Consider the following 25,311-nt stretch of genomic DNA (forward strand, 5'->3'; position numbering starts at 1 on the left):
TATTCCTTTTTCTCTCTAGGCCTCAGTTTGCTCATCTGAGGGAGTTGGGAGCTGGGCTATATCTGACACAATTTTACAACTGGTAGTCAATCCCAGGACTTGAATGCAGTTCCTGCTTCTGCAAAGCCATCTTGACTGAGTTTACTGGACTGTGGACTTCTACTCTCTGCTGTGGGCCTTGTCTCCTGGCAGTGGAAGACCACAGGGGCTGGCTCTGAGGCCCAGAGGCTCACTCTGTGGCCTGGCCCCTGACCTCTACCACACCTTTGTCACTTCCCTTAAGGCTAGCCACCACAGGGAAGCCCACAGCCGCCCATCCTGGGACTCACCTGCCTCTCTTTGTACAGGTGGGCTGTAAGCTGGTCATGGTCTTCTTCCAGTACTGCATCGTGGCCAACTACTCCTGGCTGCTGGTGGAGGGCCTCTACCTTCACACACTCCTCGTCATCTCCTTTTTCTCAGAAAAGAAGTGCCTCCAAGGATGTGTTGCCCTCGGATGGGGTATGTTTCTCCATGGGTATAGAGTCTGACTTACCAGTGGGAGAGGGCATGAGTCAGAAGGATTTGGTTTCTAGTTCAGTTCCGTATTTAAAGTTAACTTGTGCAAGCTTAGGTAAGTTACTTGCTGTTCAACCATCTGGTCTCAGTTTACTTATTGGTTAAATGGGAAATAATAGCTAAAATGTAGCCCCTGTTTCTGGCATCTAAAGCCTTTTATGATTGATACCACTTGTTGCCTCATCTTCCTTAGACATTTCATTTATATGTCCTCATTTTTGCTTCTTTCTGTATCAGTTGGGGTGCTTTGGACAGTAGCTATCATAAAACCTGGCTTATATAGACTTTAAATATAAAATAAATTAATTAGCTCATATAAATACAAAGCCCAGGGGTCACTAACTTTAGGTGAGTGAATTCAGCAGCTCAACAATGTTTCATTTTATCTTGCTATTTTGCATTCTGCCAGTGCTTCCAATGTAACTGCCAGCAGGTTTGGGCTACTCGCTTCCTCGTTACATCTAATGAGGGGGAAGGCTGTGTCCTAGCATTCCCTGCAAATATTCTGAGATTCACTTGGCTGGATCAGCTCATACACATCCTTGAACCAGTCATAGAGGCCTGAAGGAATGGAATACACTGATGAGTTTAAGCTGCTCAAACCACATGGCTTCCCAAAGGAAACCAGGATTCAGCTTCTAGGGAGGAGGGGAAATGGTAGTGAGACAGTTGACTTAAGGCCCCGTTACATGGCTTTCCTCTTTTCTTTCTGATCGACGGGAATGATAACCATTCCTGTTGCTTGAGCAATTACTATGTGCCAGGCATTGAGCTCAGTGCTTTACACGCATTACTTTAGCATCACAAGCTGCTGTGTCCTCTCAGAGAAACCTTAGCTCAGAGATGTGACATAATATGCTCAACTCACACTGTAGACAAGGCTGACCCAGGATTCAAACCACAACCTATTTTTAAAGCTCCTTAACTTCTCTTCTGTCATTAACAAACCTCCATTTATCCACCCATCCATCCACCCACCCATTCACTCCTTTCTGACTCATTTCCTTCCTTCCTTCCTTCCTTCCTTCCTTCCTTCCTTCCTTCCTTCCTTCCTTCCTTCCTTCCTCCTTCCTTCCTTCCATCCATCCATTTATCAGTTGTTCATTTGATAAACATATGTAAGTTAACTACTGGGTTCTGGACAGAGAGCCCAGTTCGTAGGGCTGACTCACAGGCTTATAAGAATAGTCATGTGTACCAGCCACTAGCTTCATTTTCTTTCTTCTTGGTGCTTTTAATTAAGAAGTGCCTCTGCCAGGAATGCCCTACACTGCTTTTCTGCTTGTTTAAATCCTACATGTAAGCCCTATCTTGTCATCAGACCATCAGGGAACTCACCCAAGCTGGCAGAGCTCGCTGAGCTTCTGAACTTTGGCAGCCTGATTAGCACACATCCCTTGGCCAGCAGGTGCTGTAGGGCTCTGCAGATCCCTGAATGTCCACATAGGCAGTAGTCTGAGTTCCAGGGGACCCAGGACTTGCCTTATGCAGCTGACTCTTCTGAGAAAGCACCTAGCTTGGAGCACAGCTTACTGAGCCTTGATCCCATATCTTCCCGGATTTCACTGTATGAGCATGGACAGTTTTATCATCTATAATATCAGGATCACAATTTATTCACCTTTCTTCAAGCCCTTTTTTTGTGCTCAAGGGGGCTTATAGAGATTACAAAAAGAAAAGCAAAACCAGTCTCATCACTCAAAAGGTTTGTTATTTAGCAAGAAGATAAAATTGCATTGTGATATCTTTCACAGGTTTCTAGGAGTTTAAATGTGATAATGAGAGCCTTCTTTTATTGCTCAGATATTTAGTGAGCATCTACTACATGCCAGGCATTAGGGATAGAGCAGCGGTTGTTCCCTCCGGGCCTCTCTGCCTACACAGCCCCAAGGAGACCATGAAGGGGCTCAGAAAGGTCTGAAGTTCTCCACCTATGAGATGCCTTTCTCTTGCAAAAGCAGTGACCAATCCTCAATTTGGACTCAACTTCTTTCCACCAAGATAGTTTGCTTAACTTTTGTGCCTACTATGAAACTTTGCAAAAAAAAAAAATTTATTTATTTTTTTTACAGAGACAGAGAGACAGTCAAAGAGAGGGATAGACAGGGACAGACAGACAGGAACGGAGAGAGATGAGAAGCATCAATCATTAGTTTTTTGTTGTGTTGTGACACCTTAGTTGTTCATTGATTGCTTTCTCATATGTGCCTTGACCGTAGGGCCTTCAGCAGACCGAGTGACCCCTTGCTCGAGCCAGTGACCTTGTGTCCAAGCTGGTGAACTTTTGCTCAAACCAGATGAGCCCGCGCTCAAGCTGGCAACCTCGGGGTCTCGAACCTGGGTCCTCCGCATCCCAGTCTGATGCTCTATCCACTGCACCATCACCTGGTCAGGCAAAAAAAAAATATTTTTTTAAGTAGAAAAAATATTACCCACATTCCATATTTTGAGCATTTTCTGGGATTTTCTTCCAGACTATTCTTCCTACTTTCAGTTTTCCCCACATAGTTGTTGTCATTCTATATGTAGAATTTTTTGATCTTGCTTCTTTCCATTAACACACAAGCATGGACAATGTTCTTTTAACTCTTCCATAAACACTTTAAACTACTGTGAGGATGTATTTAACCAAATACCTGTTATTTGGACATTTAAGATGTTCTTTTTCACTATTATAAATAACATAGCAATGAATACTTTATGTGGGCAAAGCTTATTCCATATGTAAGATAGAATTCTGGAAATGGGATCATTGAGTAAGAAAGGAGTGAATACTTTTAAGATTTTTTAATACTTATCCAAAGCTTTTACATGGTGGCTGGGGTATTAGTCTGTACCCAGAGAAGGGTGATAGCTCTGTCTTTTATGGGCATGAACCAAGCTTGCACTCATCAGTGGACTTGAACTTGAAGTCAGTCAAGATCCTGGGGGTTCACAAGAAAAATTTACCTCTCCCTCTTTTTTTTAAGTGTCCTGGCTAGGGCTCAAACCCACAACCTTAGTGTGTTAGGATGTCACTCTAACCAACTGAGCTACCTGACCAGGGCTTAGTTTTTATTAATTTTTAGAGAGACAGAGAGGAAGGAAGAGAAAGAGGAGGGGGAAGGGAAGCATTCATTTGTTGTTCCACTCAGTCATGCATTCTTTGGTTGTTTCCCATGTGTGCCCTGACCAGGAATCAAACCCGCAACCTTGTTGTTTTGGGACGACACTCTTAACTGACTGAACTAACCAGCCAAAGCCACAATTCCTTTATCTTTCAACCCATCTATGAAAAAACTGTTAAATCTTTGCTGTTCTGTATTCAATTTCTGAGCCCTTTTCCTTTTCCTGTCGACGTTCCCTGCTTTCAGCATCCTGTTCGTGTCTCGCCAATGAAATCTCTTATCTCTCTGATGATAATCATTAAGAGTTGTTTCGTTCAAGTTTCTTCTGCAGACTGTATGGTCTGTGTCCTCTGCGTTCCTTTTCTCTGATTGTTTTGGTCCTTGTCTTTTATGTAATCAGCGTTCCTTAGACGTCAAAGGTCTTGACTGTTTGCATGAGTCACTGCAGAGCTGACTGCAGACCCTGTGGGGGGGGGCATATGTCTCAAGGGAGACTGGGCTGGAAATGGCCACTCTGTTTGAGGGTCACCAGCATTGCTATCTGTAGGCCCTTTGTCTGAGGCTATTTGGTTCCTCCAGAGAAGAATCCTTTAATCTCCTGCCTGGGATAGAGGGTGGACAGTGGTAGCATGAGTGAAACCTGGTTGCTAGAGGTCTGAACACTGAGCAGCCCAGGAATGGGACAGCTACCACTCAGCACCTGGATGTGCATGTCCATCAGAAACAACACTTAAGCCTCACATGTAATGTATAACTTTCTAGCAGCAACGGTAAACACAGTAAAAAGAAATAGATGAAATTGATTTTAATAATGTATTTTATTTAACCAAATATCACCAAAACATTATCGTTTTAACATATGATTAAGATAAAAATTGTTAATAACATATTTTACATTCTCTTATTTTCACTAAATCTTCAAAATCTGATATCTATCTTGCACTTCTAGCACATCTCCACTGGGACCAGTTACATATCAAGGACTCAATAGCCACATGTGGCAAGTGGCCACTGTCCTGGACAAGACAGGTGTAAAGCATCACTTCATGCTCTCTGTCCTGCAGAGGTACTCCGGAGTCTGGCTCAGGCTCCTGGGAGACCTCGTCCCCGAGAGACATTCAAGATCCAGCTGACCCTACCTCAGTTCCCAGGACGTCCCTGGTACCCTGCAAGCATGAGGCTACATATTGACACGAGATTGATCTGCAAGGCAGTTCCCATGGCACATGCTCCCTACCTGGGCTGGGGGAGCTGATTGTACTGTTGCTCATACAGATGTGGAAAATTGAGTCCTCTTTCTTCTGCCCCTTCCTTTATTTTTAATCCCCAGGTTCCCCGGCCATTTTTGTGGCTTCATGGGCCATCACCAGGCACTTTCTGGAAGATGTTGGGTAAGCTGTTTGAAGGAGAGGTAACAAGAGTGTGTTTTATATTGTCCAGTTCTGCAAATAGGGTGGACACTTCTTTAGAACTACCCAGGGGAGGCATGTTTCTCAAACCGGGGCCATGGGAGAATTCTCTAGAATGCCAGACTGCTGAGTGCCCAGCTTTCCAAGGGTGTGAGTTTTCAGACAAGCCTTCACCACGGGCAGCCTCTCGGGCCTCCCTGCCTGCCTGCCTGCCTGCCCTAGCAGCTGTGTGGTTAGTTCAGGTGCCAGACAAGTTTCGAAACTCCAAGCAGGTGCTCCTCAGTGAGGAGCTGTAAAGGCCCACACAGCTTTTCCATCCTCCGGGGCTCTCCTCCTCAGCGCCTCCTCAGCTACACCTGGGTATCTGAGTCCTGCAGAGCCAGGCCTGGGAGTGGCAGCTGCATCCCCAACAACTCCTGCTGGGGACAAAGAAATCCCGTCTTGTTCCCTAAGGATGTGAGGTGCTAGGGAGAGAGGTGATCCCAGAGGGCCTTAAGCTTACAAGTGCTTCACAGTTCAAAATCAGCACCAAATAATTATTTCAAAATAATTTTTTAATTGAGTAAATTCACTTTAAAAAATCTGGATTTTCAACTTCCCTAAACAAATGGAAAGTACTATCAACATTTCTCATTTTTATTTTGTGGCAAAACCAACTAGAACAGAGTTGTGGCTGCCTTAGACCAGAAACACGTTCTCCAGTTTGCCAAGTACCTGCCATGCCTGATGTCCCTGGGGCCCTGAGGTCACATGTCAGTTCACACCTGCTCCCCCAGATGCCCCAGGCATGGCTGCAGACAGGGTGCTGTGCCCTCAGCTCTAGCAGTGCTCCTGGGCAGTAGGAGAGCACAGACGGGTTAAGGATCACAAGCTTGGGTCTTTCATATGAAGGGCACCTCAGGAAATGAGTCTTTTCTGGTCAGCCCAGCTCCTCACTCCTAACGATGCCTGGCTGTCCTTCCATAGGTGCTGGGATGTCAATGCCAATGCATCTGTCTGGTGGGTCATTCGAGGGCCTGTGATCTTCTCCATCCTGGTAAGTGGCCATTTTCCCCTGAGCTAGGCTCCAGTGAGAGAGACTGAATGGTGATTGGCCTGCAGGGACAGAGGAGACCAAGCTAGCCCCCTTCCTCCAGGTGCGGGAGGAATAGATCTCAGAGCTTCCAGATGTTGGCCAGCAGCATGAGAGGCCAGAAGTCCCACCCCCAGGGAATAGTGGATGGGAGTGGGGTCTGGGATAGGCAGGAGGCACTTTTGTCCATGACTAGATGCTGAAATATGGTGAGCAGAACTCCTTGCCCTAAACTGGCCGGCTCCATGTTGGCCTCAATTCTACCTTTACTGGTTCAGATCTTTGGGTCTTGGTCATTTTATAAGCATCTTTTTGTTAAATTGGGAAGAGTCACTGAGCTGGGGTCATGGAGGGTGGTGGTGGGTCATGGTGGGGGAAGCTGAGTGAGGCTATGGTCTTTGGCCTGGATGCTCATCTTACCTTAAGTTTCCAGGTGCTTCTGCTGAGCCTGTGCATATGGGTAAAAATATGGGGGACAGAGGAAGACACATGGGGGACATAGTGGGGTTGTCTCATGGACCGAATCAGCCCCTCAGCTGTGCACAGGGCTCAGAGGGACCCCAGGGCTGCAGGACCAGTGGATACAAAATGCCTTCCATGGCCTGCTGGAGTGGAGGGAGGGCAGGGGACGGGGTAGCAGCCCTTTCCTCTTCCACTGGCTGACAGGCGACCTCCTGGGGCCAGTTGGGAGGAAGTGGCCATCTCATGACCTCCTTTTTTTTTTTTTGAAAATAGTATCCTGTGAAAATAAAGGAAGACACAAAATATATTTTTAAAAGGAAATAAAATCACTCATAAATCACCATTTAGCACCTAGATACACATTGTGAATACACATGATTTTTCTTGCTATATTTTCTTTAAGCACATACTTTTTTTTTTCAAAATGCTTAATACAATTTTGTATCCTAGCTTGTTTTTTTTACTTAGCAATAGACATGAGCTCTCCCATTTCCTCTGAAGTTATTTGACCAATCAAGTGCTTTGGCTGCATAATATTCCCACAGGAAGACATTTCCCAATTCAGTTAAGCCAGTTTCCCTTCTGTAACTCTGGATTCAGACAGCCCGGCCTGGCAGAGCCCCTGCTGAGGGACACCGAGCCCCTGTGTCCAGGCTGATCTCACGGTACTGTGGTCCCTCATGACTGAGGGGGGTGTGATGGGCACTGATGCCAAGTGTCTCCCTCCCAGCCTGTCATGTGACCTAGAATTTCGCTATTTATATCTCATGCTTGGGATCTCAAGATTATTTTTTCTTTTGCCTACAAGTTCTCCCTATTAAATTAAATACAACTCTAAGACAAAATAACATAACATAAAATAAATAGCTTTTATTAGTGTAGCCCATGCACAGCCAGCTCAGAAGCAAGACACATGACACCCTGAGAAGCAGTGTTCCCTAAGGAGCAGTGCTGGGCTGGGAGTCTCAGGCCACTAATCCTGTGGGGGTTTTTTTGCGAGTGTCCCTGGGCCCCAGGCTATTTGGATGAACAAAGAGGGTGTCTGGCTGGGTGATTCCCCTCAACTGGAGGGTCAGTGGGACCGAAGCTGGTGGATGAGAGGGAAGGAAAGGTACTGCAGCTCACATGTGGGCAACTTCATAACATTCTGCCACTGGGCACTGGGCTTGGCAAAGCGGACACCAAACGAAGTGAGGAGACTCCATTCTTGTCCTTTAGGAAGTTGCCATTGAATTGGCAGATAAGTAGACAAACATACAAGTTTGACAGATGCATATATTTGGCCCCTCTCAAATATTCCAAGGGCTCTTACTCAGTAACGTTATCTCTAACTGCAATGAATTAGGAAAGGTAGATAATCAAGGCTGTCTTCCTGGAGCTGGTGGTTGAGCTGCACTGCAGTGGTTCTGTGTGATCCCTAGACCAGCAGCTTCAGCATCACCCGGGAGCCTAGAAAAGTGTAAAATTCTTGGGTCCCACCCCAGATGCCGGGAGGGTGCTCAGCAATTTGCACTCTAAACTTTGAGGACCTCCCTGTAAAGGTTCCACTCAGAGTGCTGAAGGACCAGCTTTAGCATTCCCAGGAGCTGGTTAGAAATGCGGAATCTCAAGCCCCCCCAGACCTGCAGTTTAACAGGATCCCCAGAGAATTCCAGTGACTCCAGGTGAGTTTTCCTGCTGTGCTCAGCCCGATGCAGAGCTCTGCAGCCCAGGCTGGGAGCGCTGTGCTCCGCGGCCTCCCCGGACAGTTTTTGTCACCAGCACAAGGAGGTAGGGGCGAGGGAGGAAGTGGTGATGTGCTATCCTGGGGGCGTCCTGGCTCTGGCCTGCAGTGCCTTGAGGTCTAGAGGCAAGGCCAGGAGAGTGGTGAGAATACAAATCACCTTCACTGCCCTCTCTGCCTTGTGTTTTACAGATTAATTTCACCCTTTTTATAAACATCCTAAGAATCCTGATGAGAAAACTTAGAACCCAAGAAACAAGAGGAAATGAAGTAAACCATTATAAGTAAGTGGAGGGCAGAGACTTAGCACACAATCACTGAGTACCAACTGTTCACCCATCTGGTGCCAGGCATGGAGTTCCAAATTTAGTGTAAAAGGGGGTAGGAGGGTGGGTCCACTATGAGACAGGAGACACTGCTCTGGGAGCAAGGAGACAGGAAATCTCAGCAGGACCTCTGGAGGCAGAGATGAAACTGGGCAGCCTGTCTTTCTGTTTGCTACAATCGGTAAATCTAACCTGGGAAGGAAGTGAAAGACCTTCTCCTTATTATCAAACAAATAAGAATACTGGCTTTGCTGAGAATCTATTAGACCTAGAGTGTCAGTCATATATGCACGTAATGTATGAATAAAGAGCTATTTGACTGGGTCCATGTGCAGGGTTTTGTACTGGTATAGGGATGCCGATCAGAAAGTTTTAGGACTGGTTGATACCTGTTATATCTCAGTGATGGGTACATGAAAATTGAAATTTTCTGAAATAAAATGTTAACAACAAAACAGTTGAGGGCCACTGCTGTGAAGCCTTCTGCAAACAGGTGAGGTGGTTGTACAAAGCCATGTGCCCACCGGCAGGGTAAGGGGCAGAAAACGGCAGGGTATCTCTGTGTCCCCAGGCGTCTGGCCAAGTCCACCCTCCTGCTGATCCCCCTCTTTGGTGTCCACTACATCATCTTCGCCTTCTCACCAGATGATGCCATGGAAGTCCAGCTGTTTTTTGAACTGGCCCTTGGCTCATTCCAGGTAAGTTTCAGGGACTGGGACTTCAACATGGAGAAACATGGAGGCCATAGAGACAGCATGCCAGATCTTCCCGAAAGAGTTCAGCAGTGCAGTTCGGGAAGGTGGGTGCCTCATTTGGCAGGGACCCAAGCAAAGCAGGGGCAGGACCTCGCTGTACCATGTGACCTGAGGGGAACCCAAGTGCCCACCAATCAAATGGGGCTGGGAGATCAGACTGAGGAGAGAGAGACTGATTGCAGGGAAAACAGAAGGGAACAGTAACCCTGGCACACTGTATTGTGTAACTCTCAACAACATCTACGCAGTCAAGCAGTGTGAGCCCTGAGGAGGGTGAGTGGTGGCTGAGCCATCAGAAAGTAGGCAGGAAGATGAGCATTGTGGGAAGGTGTTTCAAGGGATAACATCCTCATATTCTTACTGGGAAGTCCATAAAAATGCCCCAAACTGAAAAATCCAGAAGTAGCAACATCAGCATGTTGCTGAGAACCAGTTAAGAACATTCCAAGTTATTGCTTCTGAGGAACAGGAAATGGAGGCGGGAGTGTCAGGAGGCTGCTGTTTTTCATGACAGGAATCATTTGACTCTTTGAAACCATGTGCATACACAACTTAACAAAAATACAAACCAACTTAAAAGAAATAAAAAATGAAGGGAACCGTAGTCAGATAGCTCGGTTGGTTAGAGCTTTGTCCTGAAGCACAGAGGTTACAGGTGTGATCCCCAATCAGGGTACATATAGAAACAGGCTATTGTTTTCTTTTTCTCCTTCTTTCTTTCTCGCCCTTTCTCTCTCTCTTAAATTAGTATATATAGATGTGTTCTAAATTAATGTGTGTGTGTGTATGTGTGTGTGTGTGTGTGTGTGTGAGAGAGAGAGAGAGAGAGAGAGAGAAGGGAGAAATCACTTATTAATTCAACAAGATGTTGTGAGGTTAAAAAAGAAAAGTAAGCATGTTTGTTTGGACAGAAGTAACTTCCAAACTTCATAAGGTTATTTATTTACTCATAGCTATAATGTGATGCAGCTTTCAGGAAAAACATACAGAGGGCAAAAAATAAGTAGATGAAGGATCAGTGAAAAAAGAAAATAAAGCCCAAAGAATTCCCACACAGAAGCAGATTTGATCAACTTCTATAAAGTTGGAAGATGTGAGTGATAAGTTTGGTTTGGAGCTTTCCAGTCCAGTAGCCAGAGCAAAGACAGAAACACAATTGTTTCAAGATTTCCAGTATTCACAGATGAAAACAAGCTGGAGTACCCAAGAAAGGCCTAGTGATGATAGGCTGTGGGGCCTGAGAGACACTTTTCCCAATGGGTTTTCCTAAAGAAGCCAGCTTGTCCTCAACAAGGTTGATCATCCCACAGAGCCCTCCGCAGCAGGCTGGCCTGGCCCACAGGGCATTCAGAGCCTCCGCCATCCCCAGAGGGTAGGCTGGGCCAACATCATCCCTTTTTCATTGTCAGGTTCCAGGGAGGACACATCACTGGGGACACACGATTGAGTGGAGTCAGGTCTAGCCCTAACCTACGCCTTTGGACTGTCCCCAGGACTGTCCTCGCTGCCCTTCTCTGAGCCTCTCTTCTACCCAGAGCCCCCGAAAGCACCCTAGACCTCCAGAAGATTCAGCCTCTTGTGCCATTCATGATCATTTGTCTCTGGGCCAGGAAGTTTTCAGGCTCACTGCTCTTGTAATATATGGGGAGGCTGGGCTTGCAGTGGCCCATTCAGCAGATGAACAGCCTTGACCCAGCTTACAGAGTGGATAGTGACCTCTCAGAGCATGGAGGCCCAGGTCTGCCCCCCTGCATGGAGGGGACTTCCTGCCCATTGGAGCTGGGGTTTGAGTTGGGGTTGTGGACTACCCAAAGACTACTGGGCTTTCCTCTGGGGAGATGGCTTATCAGGAGAAAACCAAGAGCACTTTTCCAATGTTCCCATAGAAATGTTTACAAAGAAGAGGGGTCTTTAAGAGTTTGTTAGTTTTTTAAAGGAACTTTGGTCATATACAAACATGTATTATTTTATGATATATATAACATATTTTTAAAACTTGTATTATGGAAAATTTCTTCTATATACAAAAGTGAAGAGCAGTGAAGCCTCCTGCATAGCCATCACCTGTGGCCTCCCTGGCCCGTTTCATCTTCATCCCCAGCCTCCACTCCTCATCATTTTAAGCAAATCCACAACATTGTTTTATTTCCAATGTAAATATTTTAGTATGTATTTGTAAAAGGTAGGCTTAAAGAACACACACACAATACCATTACCTCTGCCGTGTGTGTGTGTGTGTGTGTGTGTGTACACATTTTTTTAGACAGAAACAGGAAGGGAGAGAGATGAGAAGCATCAACTCGTAGTTGCATCACTTTAATTGTTCACTGATTGCTTCTCATACATGCCTTGACTGTATGGGGGGCTCTAGCTGAACCAGTGACCCCTTGCTCAAGCCAGTGACCACTGGGTTCAAGCCAGTGACCTTGGTATCATTTTGAGGATCCCACACTCAAGCTGGTGACCTCCAGATTTTGAACCTAGGTCCTCAGCATCCCAGGCCAACACTCTATTCACTGCACCACCACTTGTCAGGCTCTGTCATATAGTATTTAAAATCCCAGGAGACACCATCGGAAAAACAGGAGCTGTGGATACCAGGGAGGGAGGGTCCTGATAGTCATAGACCCCCACCAGGCCAGGGCAGCACGCGAGGAACACAAGCTGACTCAGCCCTGAGGCCCCTGGCCAGGGAGGTGCCCGTGCCCGTCAGGCAGGGAGGTCACACCCACTGCTGGCTGAGCAGGCTGTGCACACAGGGTGTGTTCTGACCACATGTTCACACATTTATTTTTCCATTTGAATAGTTGTCCATGTTTAAATATCTCCAGATTTCCAGCTTATCATTTATTTTTTTAAATATTTCTTTGGGGGTGAGGACACCATGCTTGTGCTCAATTAAGAGAAAAAAAATTTTTTTATTTTAGAACATTTTTATTACCCCAGAAAGAAATCCCATCCATATCCATTAGTCAATTTATTACTCTATTCTTAAGAGAAAATTTTTAACAGTACAGAGGTCTTTTATTTTTTACACTTGTCATGCATTAATTCATAGGAAATGGGTTCCGGCAGGTCGGGCTCCTTTCTACTCGTTCTGTGTGCTTCTCCAGGTGGGTGGGGCAGACTAGTGCTTCAGTTCAATCCAAATACTTTTCTTTTTGGTTCCCTTCTTTTTCTGATCATTTTCCTTCACACGTTTCGGGAAGCCATCCCCGCTCTTAGAGTGTTCACTATGCTCAATACATACATTCATGCTCTTGGCTGGAATCTCACCCTTGATTGTTAACAATGCCCACTGCTTGCTGGGTCACAATGTAAGCTCCTCCAGTTTTTTTAAACAATATATGATTTTTTTTTAATTTAGTGATTTTAGAGAGAAAGAGCTAGGGGAGGGCAAAGAGAGAAATATAGATTTGTTGGTCCACTTATTTATGCATTTATTCATTGGTTGATTCTTGTATGTGCCCTGACTGAGGATCGAACCCTCAATGTATTAGGATGGCACTCTAAACAACTGAGTACCTGACCAGGGCGACTTCTCCACTTTTGCCATGGGAACATTGTGAGGCATTCCTTTTTGAAGCCTACAATACCATGTTTCTTGTAGATTCACCTGTATGTGGCCAAAGGAGGAGCTCCATGCTTTGTAAAAGGCTGGAGAACAGAGTGGGAGCCCCTCCCCTTTCCCTTTGTGTCAGTCATCTTGACACAGAACTGGAAGATGGCAGCTCCAGTCAAAAGGCCCAGCCTACCTTACAAATTAGCCCTCTTAGGGCCCAGGTCTCACATGGACTGGCCCAAATCCCTCCTCTTGAGGTAGGGGACATGCTTCAGGAGCCACCACTCCCTGACTCTCCTGGGTGGCCCATCATTCATTTTAATGGTACTGACACCACATGTGTGCGAGGCCCACTGGACACTGGGGACCGCACACAAAAGGGTCCCTGTGCTTGTCCTCAACTAGGATGTTGTGGAGGCCCAGAAGAGGGAGCCTTAATTCCTCCTGAGCTGAGAGGTTGAGAAGGCTCTGGAACATTGCCTGGGGTGGGAGGGAGCCTGGGTCTAGTAATTAAAGAACTGAAGAGGAGGTTGGGGAAGGAGGCTGAGGTTGGAGCCCCTACACTAAGCCCGGCTGCCTCTGCTTGCTCCGCAGGGCCTGGTGGTGGCTGTCCTCTACTGCTTCCTCAATGGGGAGGTGAGTGCGCCCGGGCTGCCCTAATGCCTGCGGGAGCTCCCACCACTGGATTCAGGGTCAGAGGCAACTACCTGGAAAGGGTGGTGGGGTGTGGGCAGGGGAGGCTGGGGCCAGACACGGCCTGTTTTCTCAGAGTCAGAGCTCACTTCACAGCTTTATAGGAGCACCAGAATCATGTGGAGGGCGGGTAAACGATAGCGGGCCCCACCCCCACTTCCTGATGCAGCAAAAATGGCCTGGGTTGGAGCCCAAGAACGCATTGAGCAAGCACTCCAGGTGATTCTTGTCCTTGGGAGGTCAGGAAATGGAGGGAAGGGCAGGCACCCCAACCTGACACCAGGCTGACAGCTCTGCTGCTATCTGGACGGCTGAGCTCTGTCACTGCCCCTCTCGGGGCCTCAATCTCCTCATCTGTACAGTGAGTGACTCAGATGCCCTAACAGCCCTGACACCACCGTGAGCACTGTCTCTTTTGGTGGCTGCACACTTACCTTGAGGCCTTTGCTGCTGCCCAGCATTTGGGTCCAGATATGAGGTTCCTGACACACAGAACTTGTGTAATCATTAGTTAAACACGACACTGCACAGAAGGAAAGCCTTTCTGTAACTACCAACCACCTGTCAGCTTCACCACACTTGAATGGGGATAACTTCTGATGTTTTCCAAAAATGAGGCACCAAGCCTATCCTTGAAGGTTTTGCTGCTGCAGCTGGGGTTCACAAAAGAAACTTTCGAAGAGCAGGTTCCTGGCCCTCAGATTAGTTCCCAGTTAGGGTGGCTTCCTGGGACTGTGTCCTGTTGTCCCATGTGATGATGATTTGGATGTTGGAGTTCTGCAGTTTGTATGACAATCACAAGCCCCTACTTCAGGGCAGAGATAGTAAGATCACAGGTGACCATGTGCAGGGAAGGGGGCTCTCAATACCTATTGGACTTCGGGGCTGGAGTTGGTCAATCCGAGTGGCCTGCGGGAGATGGGAAAGTGTGATTACTGGGCAAGAGTGGCAGGGCCCCTGCGAGTGCAGAGGCCCCGGGGGAGTGAGCAGGACCCTGGGCCTGCGTCCTTCTCGCTCTCCCCTCCTGGGCTGATGGCTGGTCTCTGGGGCAGGTGCAGCTGGAGGTCCAGAAGAGGTGGCGGCAGTGGCACCTGCGTGAGTTCCCCCTGCACCCCGTGGCCCTCAGCAACTCCTTCAGCAGTGGCAACAGTGGCCTCACCCACAGCACCAAGGCCAGCCCCTCTGAGACGAGCCGGGGCACCTGCAGGGCCAGCGTCGTCTGAGAGGCTGGAGGAGGGCCGCCCATGGACAGAGGCCAAGCGGGGTCCTGAGAGGTCCCTCTTTCCCACAGATAGATGCTTTCTCCTGTGACTGATGACCTCTCCTCCTGGCCTTGCAGTGGAGGGTGAGAAGTCCTCAGAACTCAACAGAAGGAACTCGGGGCACCATGGGGGAGGGAGTGGGAAGGGGAAGAGCAGTTCAGGGGTCTTAGAAGGAAGAAGGGAAAAAGTGGTAATGGGATGAGACGAAGTCTGTATTTGTCAGCTGTTTTGCCCTCGAGAGGGAGGATGTTCTGGTCCATGTCCCTATCCCTTGCTGGAGGAGGGGGGCTTCTTTGATTCCCTGTCTAGTTTTTAGGGACAAACTCAGAAGCCCAGGAAACATAAGAAATTAAGGTCCTTGGCCCTAGGGGGCCCTACCCACCCCTCACTACAACTCACCTGTCCAGTAGCTCTCATTCTCAACTGAGCCTTCAAGACAACTGCTGAATTGATCTGATCAAGCCACAGTGGAAGCCAGGGGAGCCGCAGACCCCTGCCCCCTTTCAGTAGCCATGGCACAGCTGGAGGCATCTCTCCGTTCTTACTGCCCTTTCAGCTAATTACCCAGCGCTTCCCAAGGCAGGTACCGCATGACACCATTTGATAGAAAAATAGGCTCACCAAGGCCCTGCGACATGCCCCCAACTACTAGGCAAGGAAGCGGCAGGAGTCCAGTCCAGGACTTTTGGTCTCAAATTCCCATGCTCCAAGGCTGTGTCTGTTTTCCCAGGGCCTGTCTCCCCATCCCCTTGTGGATTTTGTCTCAGTCTTTCCTCTCCCCATCTCAGTTACCTTGAATACCAACACCCCCTACCCACCAGCCTTGTAAGGATTAAAGAGGACTCGACATTGAGTCCTTTTACAAAAAAAAAAAAAAAAAAGCTAGCAGCACTCAGGCGAACACATTCTGGACAGAGTGAAGAACCCCTCCCCACAGTGTGCAGATAAGAGCATCTTACTGGTCCAGCTCTAGTCCTGGCTTTGGGTGGCCCTGGATCAGGACTATCCCTCTCCGGGCCCTGGCTCCCCGCCTTTGCACCTCTCATCTGCAGAGATATGGAGGTCACCCTATGCCCCTTGTAGAATGCTTCTGGATAGAAGGCCAGGTGCCCACTTCCTGGTCTAAGAACCTAGCCTGTATAGTTACTGAGCTCTGTTCTCCAAAACACCTGTTGGTCCATAACTCCACAGAGGATGCATTTTGGGGAAATTTTTTTTAAAAAATCACAAGAGGTAGATATAGGTACCCAGCCCAACCCAGAAAGAGGAACCACAGTGACCCCAAACTCATATAATCAGTGGCAGCCAGAATGAACCAGGGAAGGACAGACTTCATTAGGGAGGGGAACAGGAAGGGGCTAGTGTGGAATGAAGTGGGCTGAGGACACAAGGGGACTGGAAAGGGGCAATTTAATGCACAAACCACGGATCTGCTGGCCAGGATAGGGTCCTGACTGGTTCCCGTCGCCTTCCCCCGCACTCATCATCAGGATGCTTGTACCCAAGGTCCAGGCGGTCCAGACAGGTGCTCTCTGAATGTATTTTAGGATCAAAATGGTATCCTGATGCTGTCCTATCCTCACATCCTATTCAAAGATGGACATGCACTCGCTTCAGGGAGGGCTTGCTCAAAAAGTCTCCTCAAAGAGTTCAGGCAGAAACCCTACGGAGTCCCCAGAGGAGACAGCCAGCTGGTGGAAGCTGGGGTTAAGAAGGAATTATGGGGTTTCCCAAAAGGCTGACATCGAATCAAGTAAAATTGTTTGGAAACCTACCAGGTGTGAGAAATTCTGAGGGAAGTGTAAACTCGGCCTCCCTGGCATGACCATAGCTCAAGCAGAGAAATGTGTAACAAGGTCCTTTGGGTTGGCAGAAGAAAAATCTTAGTCACCAACCACATACCCTTCACGAGAAGGATCCACTCCTTGCGATCCCAGGGGGCTATAGGGACCCTGCAGCTTCCTGCCCAGCACAGAGCCATGAAACAGGTGCGAACAGCACTTGGCTCTGCAGCCAGCCCGGGACCAGTCGCCAGAGCTGCTTCCAAATCTATTCCCGTCCTGGGAATATTCAAGAAAAGGACTTTTACATGTGTTCTATAATCTACATCCGGATAATTTGGCTAAGAGTGGTTGGTAGCACTGAGACACCCTTCTGGCTCTGGCTGTGGGCAAAGGCCCCTGGGCCATTTCTGGCTGACTACCCAAAGGTTATTGGGTTAGAGGCAGCAGTTGCAAGGTCACCCCCTCTAACCTGCCCCCACCAGAGGTCATGTGTGGAAAAGTTCCATCTTGAGCACACTTCCTTGTAGAACCATATGTCGTTGGAGGGGTCCTAAAATTTCCTGAGCTGGCCCCAGGGATGAGTGATGCTGTTGATGTGAAGGCCGCTGATGGCATTCAGGAAGAAGAGGAAAGAGGCAGCGAACTGACACCAGAACATCAGGGTGAAGCCGATGAGCGTGGCCTGGCCCCGGAGGAGGACCACAAAGCTCAGAAGCCCCGCCGAGGAGAGGACAAACGAGACGAGGAGCAGGATGGAGCCCAGGGCCCACTTGCGCCATGAGTGGAGGTCCTCACACACTTGAGACACCATGAGGAGCTCCAGGCCAAAAATGGCAACCACCAGAGCCAAGGCCCCCACACTGCGGGCCAGGACCATGCCCATGGCCAGCCCCGGCACACGGGCCTGACTCAGGTCTCTGAGGCAGTGTGGCCCGGTCTGGTTGGCATTGGTGCAGAAGTCCCATAGCCCAAAGAGGTGGTCCTCAGCCAGGAGCCAGTGACCGTCACAGATGGAGACAGAGGACAGGACCACAGCCAGCGCAGCACACACAGTGACGAAAGTCCGGATGAAGGATTCAAAGAAGGAGCGGCGGGGCCTCCTTTGGCCCAGCAGCCTCTGGGCCTGGAAGACACCACAGAGGCAGTATGTCAGGGAGAGCCCTGCCATAGCCCCTCCAACCTGAACACACCTTCCACCTCCCCATAGCCATGACTTCTGCGCCGGTCTCCCATGAAGCCTGGAGCATGGCCTTGACTCCCAGCTTCCTCCCGGCACCTCCTGACGTGTCAGCACAGACCCACCTTTCTGGGGAACCCTTCCCCCATTCAATGTGTTCCCTGTTCCCCATTCAAGACCTATAAACATTGTCTGTCCAGTCGTTCATGAGGTCCGAAGGGTTCCCTAACATGTCTCCAGTGATCTTCAAGAGTAAGAAATCCAAATTCTGCCTGACCAGGCAGTGGTGCAGTGGATGGAGTGACAGACTGGGATGTGGAGGACCAGGTTCGAAACCCCGAGGTCGCCAGCTTGAGCGCAGGCTCATCTGGTTTGAGCAAGGCTCACCAGCTTGAGCCTAAGGTCGCTGGCTTGAGCAAGGGATCACTGGCTCAGCTGTAGCCCCCTGGTCAAGGCACATATGAGAAAGCAATCAATGAACTAAGATGCCACAAGGAAGAATTGATGCTTCTCGTCTCTCTCCCTTCCTGTCTGTCTGTCCATCCCTATCTGTCCCTCTGTATCTCTCTGTCTCTGTCACACACACACACACACAAATAATAATAAAAAAGAAAAGAAATCCAAATTCTGTTGACTGGCAAATCCTAGAGCCTCAGAATGCAGCAAACCTATCTGTTCTGGCTACTGTGACCTTGAGCTCACAGCTGGCCTGCGTTTCTTTGTAAGCAAAACAAGAGAAGTGCCTGGAAGGTTGTAAAAGTCACTGGAACAGAATTCATGGTTGTTTCCCTCTCCCCTCGAACTTGCCCAGTGCAAGCCCATTTTCCTCCCAGTGCACACCCAGCTGCCCGGCCTCCGTTTCGTGAGCTTCTTTTCCTCAGTCCCAGCAGTGCTGTTTGCACCTTGCTCTTCAGTCTCGCTTAGCCCCTCCTAGAACTTGCCAACCAGACCTTCTGTTCTTGGCAGGAAGGGTGGGGAGCCCATGAAGCTCTTCCTTAGCCTTGGTTTTGGTGCTGGACTCCTCCCTGCCCCCTCTCTCTTGGCAAGCTAAGCCGGGTGTTCAGTGAGGTGTCCTTTCTCTCACGGCACACAGACACCACCCAGGTGCCATTCCCAACCACCAGCCCCAAAAGCACAAGAAACACTTCAGAGTAAAACTACGTATCCAGCCCGCAGCATGGCAGGCCCGCCCCACCTCCCTCTCCGACATCGTCCCCCACGTTGTCCTGGGCCATCCCACTCAGGCACAGCAGCCCTCCTCCATGCCTAGGACAAGCTGAGGATTTTCTTCCCCCCACCTGAAAAGCTCTTCTCCAGGTTGCCCTTTCTCTCCATTCTTCATGTCTCAGCTGAAATGAGAGACATCTTTTCCACCTACCCTGCCCAGACCAGTCTCCTCCTCTCATTTCCCATCAGGCACGTTTGTTCCTTCACCATTCTGATCATAAGTTACCTATTCCCTTCTGATTTGTTTTACATATTGTCTTACTCAGAGACTGTGCACTCTAAGAGGGCAGGGCTTCCCATTAGGACACTGCTGTGTCCCTAGCACCTGGCACAGTACTAGACTGGCCAGTCAATGGGTGCACAAGAAGCAGCATGGGATAAATGAACGGTCAAGTTTGCAGCTACAGTCATTTCCATCTGAAGCTCCTTTGAAACCGAAGACTTCTGCCCAGCCAGTGTGTGTGGAAGCAATCCAGGTTACACACTGTTTGGGAGGTAGCAAAACAAGACAGCTTATGCATGACAGCCAGGGCTGGGACACTGAACAGGGACTACGGAGGACACCCTCCACAGAGGCAAGCCCAGGCCATACCTCTCATGAGGAACAAAGTCACGCTTCTGGGAGAGTCCTATGGTCAGAGCCCTAGCAAGAACATCACCTAGCTGCTAACGTGCAGAGGTGAGCAGGAACTACTGCTAAGTTCAGTCCCAGACATATATGAATAAGGACTTTGGTTGCTTTCTGTACTTCTGCTTAGGTAGGGTCCTATTTTACTCTTAAACCTGTGAGGTTGGTAGAATAGGAAGCTCTGTGTGTGGGGGATGGTGGTTATGCAAAGATGAATCTGTTATGCAGAAGTCAGATGACTTGCCCAAGATTACTCACTTAAATCACAATAAAGCCTGTTACAGCTGCCCAGACAATTGCACAGTGTGCAATGGATGAGATGCACTCAGCCAATAAACACCAACTGCAACCTTCAAAGTACAGGGCCTTGGTGTTAGGGGCTCACTATTACTGGTGAGGAAAAAGATTAGAGTCCACAGGGATACTCAAGGGGTCAGGACCCTTGACAGCTGCTGAGACAAAGACAGCTTTGGGAACTGTGACGAGCACCCAAGCAGGAGTCTGGGCTGTGGTTCTCGAGCTCTGTCCCTTTGCTTCCTAGAGGGGCTTCCAGGTGCTGAAGCAGGGCCGCACTCCAGCTGCCGCAGGTCCCTGTTATCCATTGGAGACAGTGGGAATCTGGGAGTCTGTATTGAAAAGGATTAGAAAAAAATGGCTCTACTGCTAAGAAACAAACCAAGGAAACAAATCTGTGTCTACAAACCATTAAAGACATTGTCCTTGGGTGGTTTCTTGACCTTTTTAGCCCTTGTCTTCTCACCTACAAAATGGACTTGGCAACTCCTGCAGAAAAGCAGGAGCCATAAATGCACCTGGCGAAGTTACCGCACCCCTGGAGCCTGATAAGGTTCTAGGATGGGAGAGCCTCAGATGCAGAGAATAACTCACAAGAACACAGGACCCAGAAACCTGACCCTAGACATCACGCTGTCTAAGAACAGGCACGTCCTGTTCCTTTCTCAGCCCCACCTGTCCTGAGCCCAGACAGGACTTTACTCTCCAGACCTTCAGATATCACACCTGGATCAGAAAGAAAGACAGCTGATGTCAGTTCATTTTCCCCCTTCCCACTACAAAACTCTCTGACCAACGATTACATGAGAGCATGTACATAAAAGTGCTTGGCACATGGGCAGCTCCCACTTCACCAGAGCTATTAATATTAGTAACAATAATGATGCATGCTGGAGTCTTCATTCCTAGCCACCAGACACCACACCCCAGCTCTGGCACCCCAATCAGTGCTCCAGAGCCTGAAGTCCTCTCCCAGTGGGCAGCTGTGTGGTCGGTGGAGGTCTAGTGGATAAGCGGGCAGCTAAGTCTTGCCCTGACCTATCTGCCCCCAGCTCTGTGAGCTTGGACAAGTCACTTTAATCTCTTAGAGCTTTGACTTTCTCCACTAAAAAGGGGCAAATGTTTCCCTTTTTTCATCTGTAAACCCAAATGAATGATTTCTTGTGATCCATAGAACAAATCCTGGGGTCTTTGAGTCCCATGCAGAGATCTTATCTTCCCCTATACCTCAGGACCCCATCAGTACCTAAGTAGGCACTTTGGGTTGCTCATCACTCATTCTCCATGTTCCCAACAGCCCCCATGTTTGTCTCCCCCCATACCCACTCTGCCCAGGCCCAGGCCATGCCCTCCTCATCTTTAGCTGGAAATTTCAATAGTTTCCTAATAAGTTGGCCTGCCACCATCCTTTGAGCCACCCAGGTGCTGTGGTCACACAGTCCCAAGAGCCAGCCAGCCTGCTTTTTAGCTGTGTTCGACCTCTGACAAGTTATCCTCTCTCCCTCTCTCTCTTTCCTCACTAATAAATGAAGATAACAGTACCTACCTCCTGTAGTGGCAGTGGGGATGAAACGAGTTATCACTCCAAGTACTTAGAACAGTTCCTAGCACCTTGGTTAAGAGCTAGTTCAGGGGTCGGGAACCTTTTAGGCTGAGAGAGCCATGAATGCCACATATTTTAAAATGTAATTCTGTGAGAGCCATACAACAACCTGTGTACCATATGCATTATCCAATAAAAATTTGGTGTTGTCCTGGAGGACAGCTGTGATTGGCTCCAGCCACCCGCAACCATGAATATGAGCGGTAAGAAATGAATGGATTGTAATACATGAGAATGTTTTATATTTTTAACATTTTTTTTTTATTATTAAAGACTTGTGAGCCAAATGCAGCCATCAAAAGAGCCATATCTGCCTGACCTGTGGTGGCGCAGTGGATAAAGCATTGACCTGGAAATGCTGAGGTCGCCGGTTTGAAACCCTGGGCTTGCCTGGTCAAGGCACATATGGGAGTTGATGCTTCCAGCTTCTCTCCTCTCTCTCCCTCCTTCTCTCTCTCTCTCTCTCTCTCTCTCTCTGTCTCTCCCTCTCCTCTCTAAAATGAATAAATAAAAAATAAAATAAATTAAAAAAAAAAAAAAAGCCCTATCTGGCTCATGAGCCATAGGTTCCCGACCCCTGGGCTAGTAAGTGGCAGGGATGATTTTCATGCAAGCGCCACACCATTCCTCACAGGGCAGCCTTTGCTCCACGTCAGAGTAGAGTCACTGGGCTTTACGCATCTCTCCCCCTCCCCACAACTCAGCTGCCTCCTCCCCCCTCCTTTTCCTCCACTGGGACTGGGGTTTCCTTGCTACCAGTTTTCCTGCTGCTCCTAGCCCAGCACAAAGCAGCCCCCCCAACTCCTCCCAGTTTTCTAACTTCTTAATTTAGCACTCACTTTCCAGATACTCCTTCTAAATCCTTGTTTACAAGCCTCGCTCCCCAATGGACAGCCAGCTCCTAGGGGGATGAAACTACAATCTAACTGCCTGTCCCCTTCTTCCCAAGGCCTGTTCCATGGTCATGACTCAAGATTCTGCCCAGGACAGAGGATGAATTCGCTGCACCATGGTCCCCTCCTTCCCTCCACGCCCAGCAGCTGTGTCCAGGCTAGAAGGGGTTGGGAGGTGGGCTGTGGGTTGTTGGGTTTTCTGTTCAAGAAAATCATAAAGGGCAAGTGAGATTTGGAGCCAATATGTCCTGGCTTTGAATCTCGCTTCTGTCGCTTAGCTGGCCTCATGGACGGGTTCCTTCACCTCCAAATTTCAGTTACCTCACCTATAAAATTGGATGGAGCAGTATCTACCGGAAACACTGTTGTAGGGGTCTGAATACTTGCATATGCAGATTCGAGGAGCCTCCAATAGTCAGCACAGGCCCGTCGATGGACTCTGGGGGCCGAGATCGGGAGGGATGTGTCCCGTAAGGGAAGCTGGCGCGCAGGGCAGTGGCCCTGCCCCCTGCTGACTCCCCCCCGGAGAGCCGCAACCCCGAGCGAGCAGAGTGGCTGGGCCCCGGCCAGCACAAACGTCTTGCACTAAGGAGAACCCAAAACCTCGGGAGGCGCGCCGCTCCCCTCACTGGACCCTTTTCTCTGGGGCGTCCGCGAGTCCACCCCGTTCCCAGAACCCAAACGCCGTTTAGTGGACGGGAGATGGTCTTTCTTGCCCCCACGTAAGAAAGTTCTGGCTCCTCAGAGTCGCATCCTCAGGTCACAGAGGCAAGTCTCACTTTGCAAGTGGATTCTGTCCATCCTCAACCCAGACGCACCTCCTCTTTAAAAAGGAGGGACCTCTCTGGTGAACCTAACCGAGCCGATGGGCACTTCAACGAGTGACACCAACGAGAAACCGAAAAAGCAGCTGGGAGCCTCTTGAGCTTGAAGAGCCTCGAGCAGAGGCGGGAGCGCCGCAGGAGCCCCGGTGGCCGCCAGCCCACCGTCCTCGAAGCCCCGCCGGCTGGCGGCGAGGCCCGGCGCCGCGGGCACTCCGCCCACCTCCCAGCCGCCGCCCGCGGGAGCTGGCCGCGAGGCGAAGCCCCGGCCCCGGCCCGGCCCCGGCGGCAGAGCCCGCCCCCCGCCGCCCGCGGGGCTACCTGCGCTGCGATGGCCGTCATGCTGCACGGGGCTCGCTCGCGCTCCCGCCGCTCCGTCCCGCGCTCTGCTGCGGGCGCCCGCGCGCGTCCCGACCTCTCCCGGGGGGCGGAGCGGGGAGGCCGCGGGGCGGGAGGGAGGCGGCCTTCAAAGCCGAGCGATTAACGACCTCGGGCGGACTCGGTCCGTCCCGCCACCGCCCTCCGCGGTCGGTTTACGCTGAGTCAGCGGGCGGCCGGGAGGAGCCCCCGGGGAGGAAGGGGAGGCGGAAGGCCGACTCCCGGGGAAGGAGCGAGGACCCCGCCCGCAGGGGTACGATCCCCCGGGTCCAAGGGAGGAGAAGCGGGCTTTACGGGGAGCGCTGACCCGGCTGACGTTGGGCCCGGAGTCACTCCCTTGCTTCCGAACCTCGGACACCTCATCTCCCAGGGGAGGCAGATTCCTCGAGGGCCGGGTGGAGCCGGCAGAAGGGCCTGGGGATTCGGTTCCAGCCCCGCTTGCGGAGTCGAGCGTCTGGAGGAGGCGGGAGGGTCCAGAGAGGAGTCTGAAGCCCAGACTCTACTGCCTGCACTACACGCTGTTTGACCTTGGGCTGCTTGACTAACGTCTTTGAGCCACGGTTAATAACAAGATAATATTTATGCAAGGTTGGGGTCTAGGCAAGGCCCTCAGTAAGTGTGAACGGAGTGGAACCTTCTGGGGCAGTCCTTCTTGTGTCATTTTTGTCTCTCGGAATGGAAAATGTACAGATCTGTTCCTATCCTGGCTTCCCAGGTGACCACCAAAAAGACAAGTATGACAAAAGTCATTGTTCCTCCTAGACTTCTGATGAGGCCTGAGTTCTCAAGCAAGCAGCACATAAAGTCTCCAGACCAAAAAGGGACGGGAGTGGGCCGGAGGGCCAAAGGGCAGCACTTTCGAATTAAGAGCCTCCCCTAGGATCTCAGTTTGTAGAAAAGTGTGTTGGTAAAGAGAAGGAATCCTGCTTAAGGTAAAGCAAGATCCCCTTTCTCCTGAACTAAATAGAATAAATAAAATTATTTACAGAACAACTCCATCTCTTTTTCCCCAAGAGCCACAGGAGAAAGGCGGAAAGTTACAGTTATCTGTGCATCTCCCAGTTAGATCTTCCTGATTTCATCACTGCCAAAGGGACCTTGTAAAAATCCTTAAACTTGGTCATCAGGGCCCAGGTCATGAGGGCCATGCCCTCAGCCTCCCACATTTGAATTGACTGAGAACCAGGACTGGACTTAACCAGCAGAATGAGTTTAGGTCTGAGTTATTGCCGCAATTTTGCATCAGACTCTCCTGAAGGGCTTGTTAAAATACAGACTGCTGGGCCCCACCCCAGAATTTCTGATCTAGTAGATGGGGGTGAGGCCCCACTTTGTGTATTTCTAATAAAGTGCTGCTACTGCTGCTGGTCTGGGGGCCCTACTTTGAGAATCACTGGCAAAGGCAAAGGGGAGCTAGCCAGGCCCAGTCAGGTCAGCACCTCTCTGCTGGGGGCCTTACCTCCACCCCCTACCTGCCTTCTCTATCCTAGAAGCCAGGTACCCCTCTCCACAGCCCTGGGCTCCAGAGAAGGGGCTGACACAGGAATGGAGGACCTGAACCCGTTGGGTGTCCCTTT

At 49.7% G+C, this 25,311-nt stretch overlaps 2 protein-coding genes across 3 annotated transcripts in view; one reads left to right on the forward strand and one right to left on the reverse strand.

Annotated features, from left to right (window-relative positions):
* The window catches only part of SCTR (secretin receptor), a 93,954-nt gene extending 77,772 nt beyond the window's left edge, over positions 1–16,182 (forward strand). Inside the window, exons 7-13 of one of the 2 annotated variants that reach the window (XM_066346669.1) lie at positions 348–501; positions 4,996–5,056; positions 6,041–6,110; positions 8,524–8,615; positions 9,229–9,355; positions 13,569–13,610; positions 14,720–16,182. In XM_066346669.1, the coding sequence (XP_066202766.1) occupies positions 348–501; positions 4,996–5,056; positions 6,041–6,110; positions 8,524–8,615; positions 9,229–9,355; positions 13,569–13,610; positions 14,720–14,890 (717 nt within the window). In that variant the 3' untranslated portion in view covers positions 14,891–16,182. The remainder of the gene's footprint in view (positions 1–347; positions 502–4,995; positions 5,057–6,040; positions 6,111–8,523; positions 8,616–9,228; positions 9,356–13,568; positions 13,611–14,719) is intronic. The other variant, XM_066346670.1, reaches the window with a different exon arrangement.
* Positions 16,183–16,322: 140 nt separating this feature from the next.
* Positions 16,323–23,763, reverse strand: TMEM37 (transmembrane protein 37). Its single transcript, XM_066346671.1, has 2 exons — positions 23,678–23,763; positions 16,323–17,836 (listed from the first exon to the last, which is right to left on the reverse strand). Exons 1-2 carry the CDS (start codon positions 23,696–23,698, stop codon positions 17,264–17,266), a joined length of 594 nt encoding a protein of 197 aa, XP_066202768.1. The 5' UTR covers positions 23,699–23,763; the 3' UTR covers positions 16,323–17,263.
* Positions 23,764–25,311: the final 1,548 nt, after the last annotated feature.

This window comes from Saccopteryx leptura, chromosome 7 (genome assembly GCF_036850995.1).
Source record: "Saccopteryx leptura isolate mSacLep1 chromosome 7, mSacLep1_pri_phased_curated, whole genome shotgun sequence".
In the NCBI taxonomy this organism is placed as follows: Eukaryota; Metazoa; Chordata; class Mammalia; order Chiroptera; family Emballonuridae; genus Saccopteryx; species Saccopteryx leptura.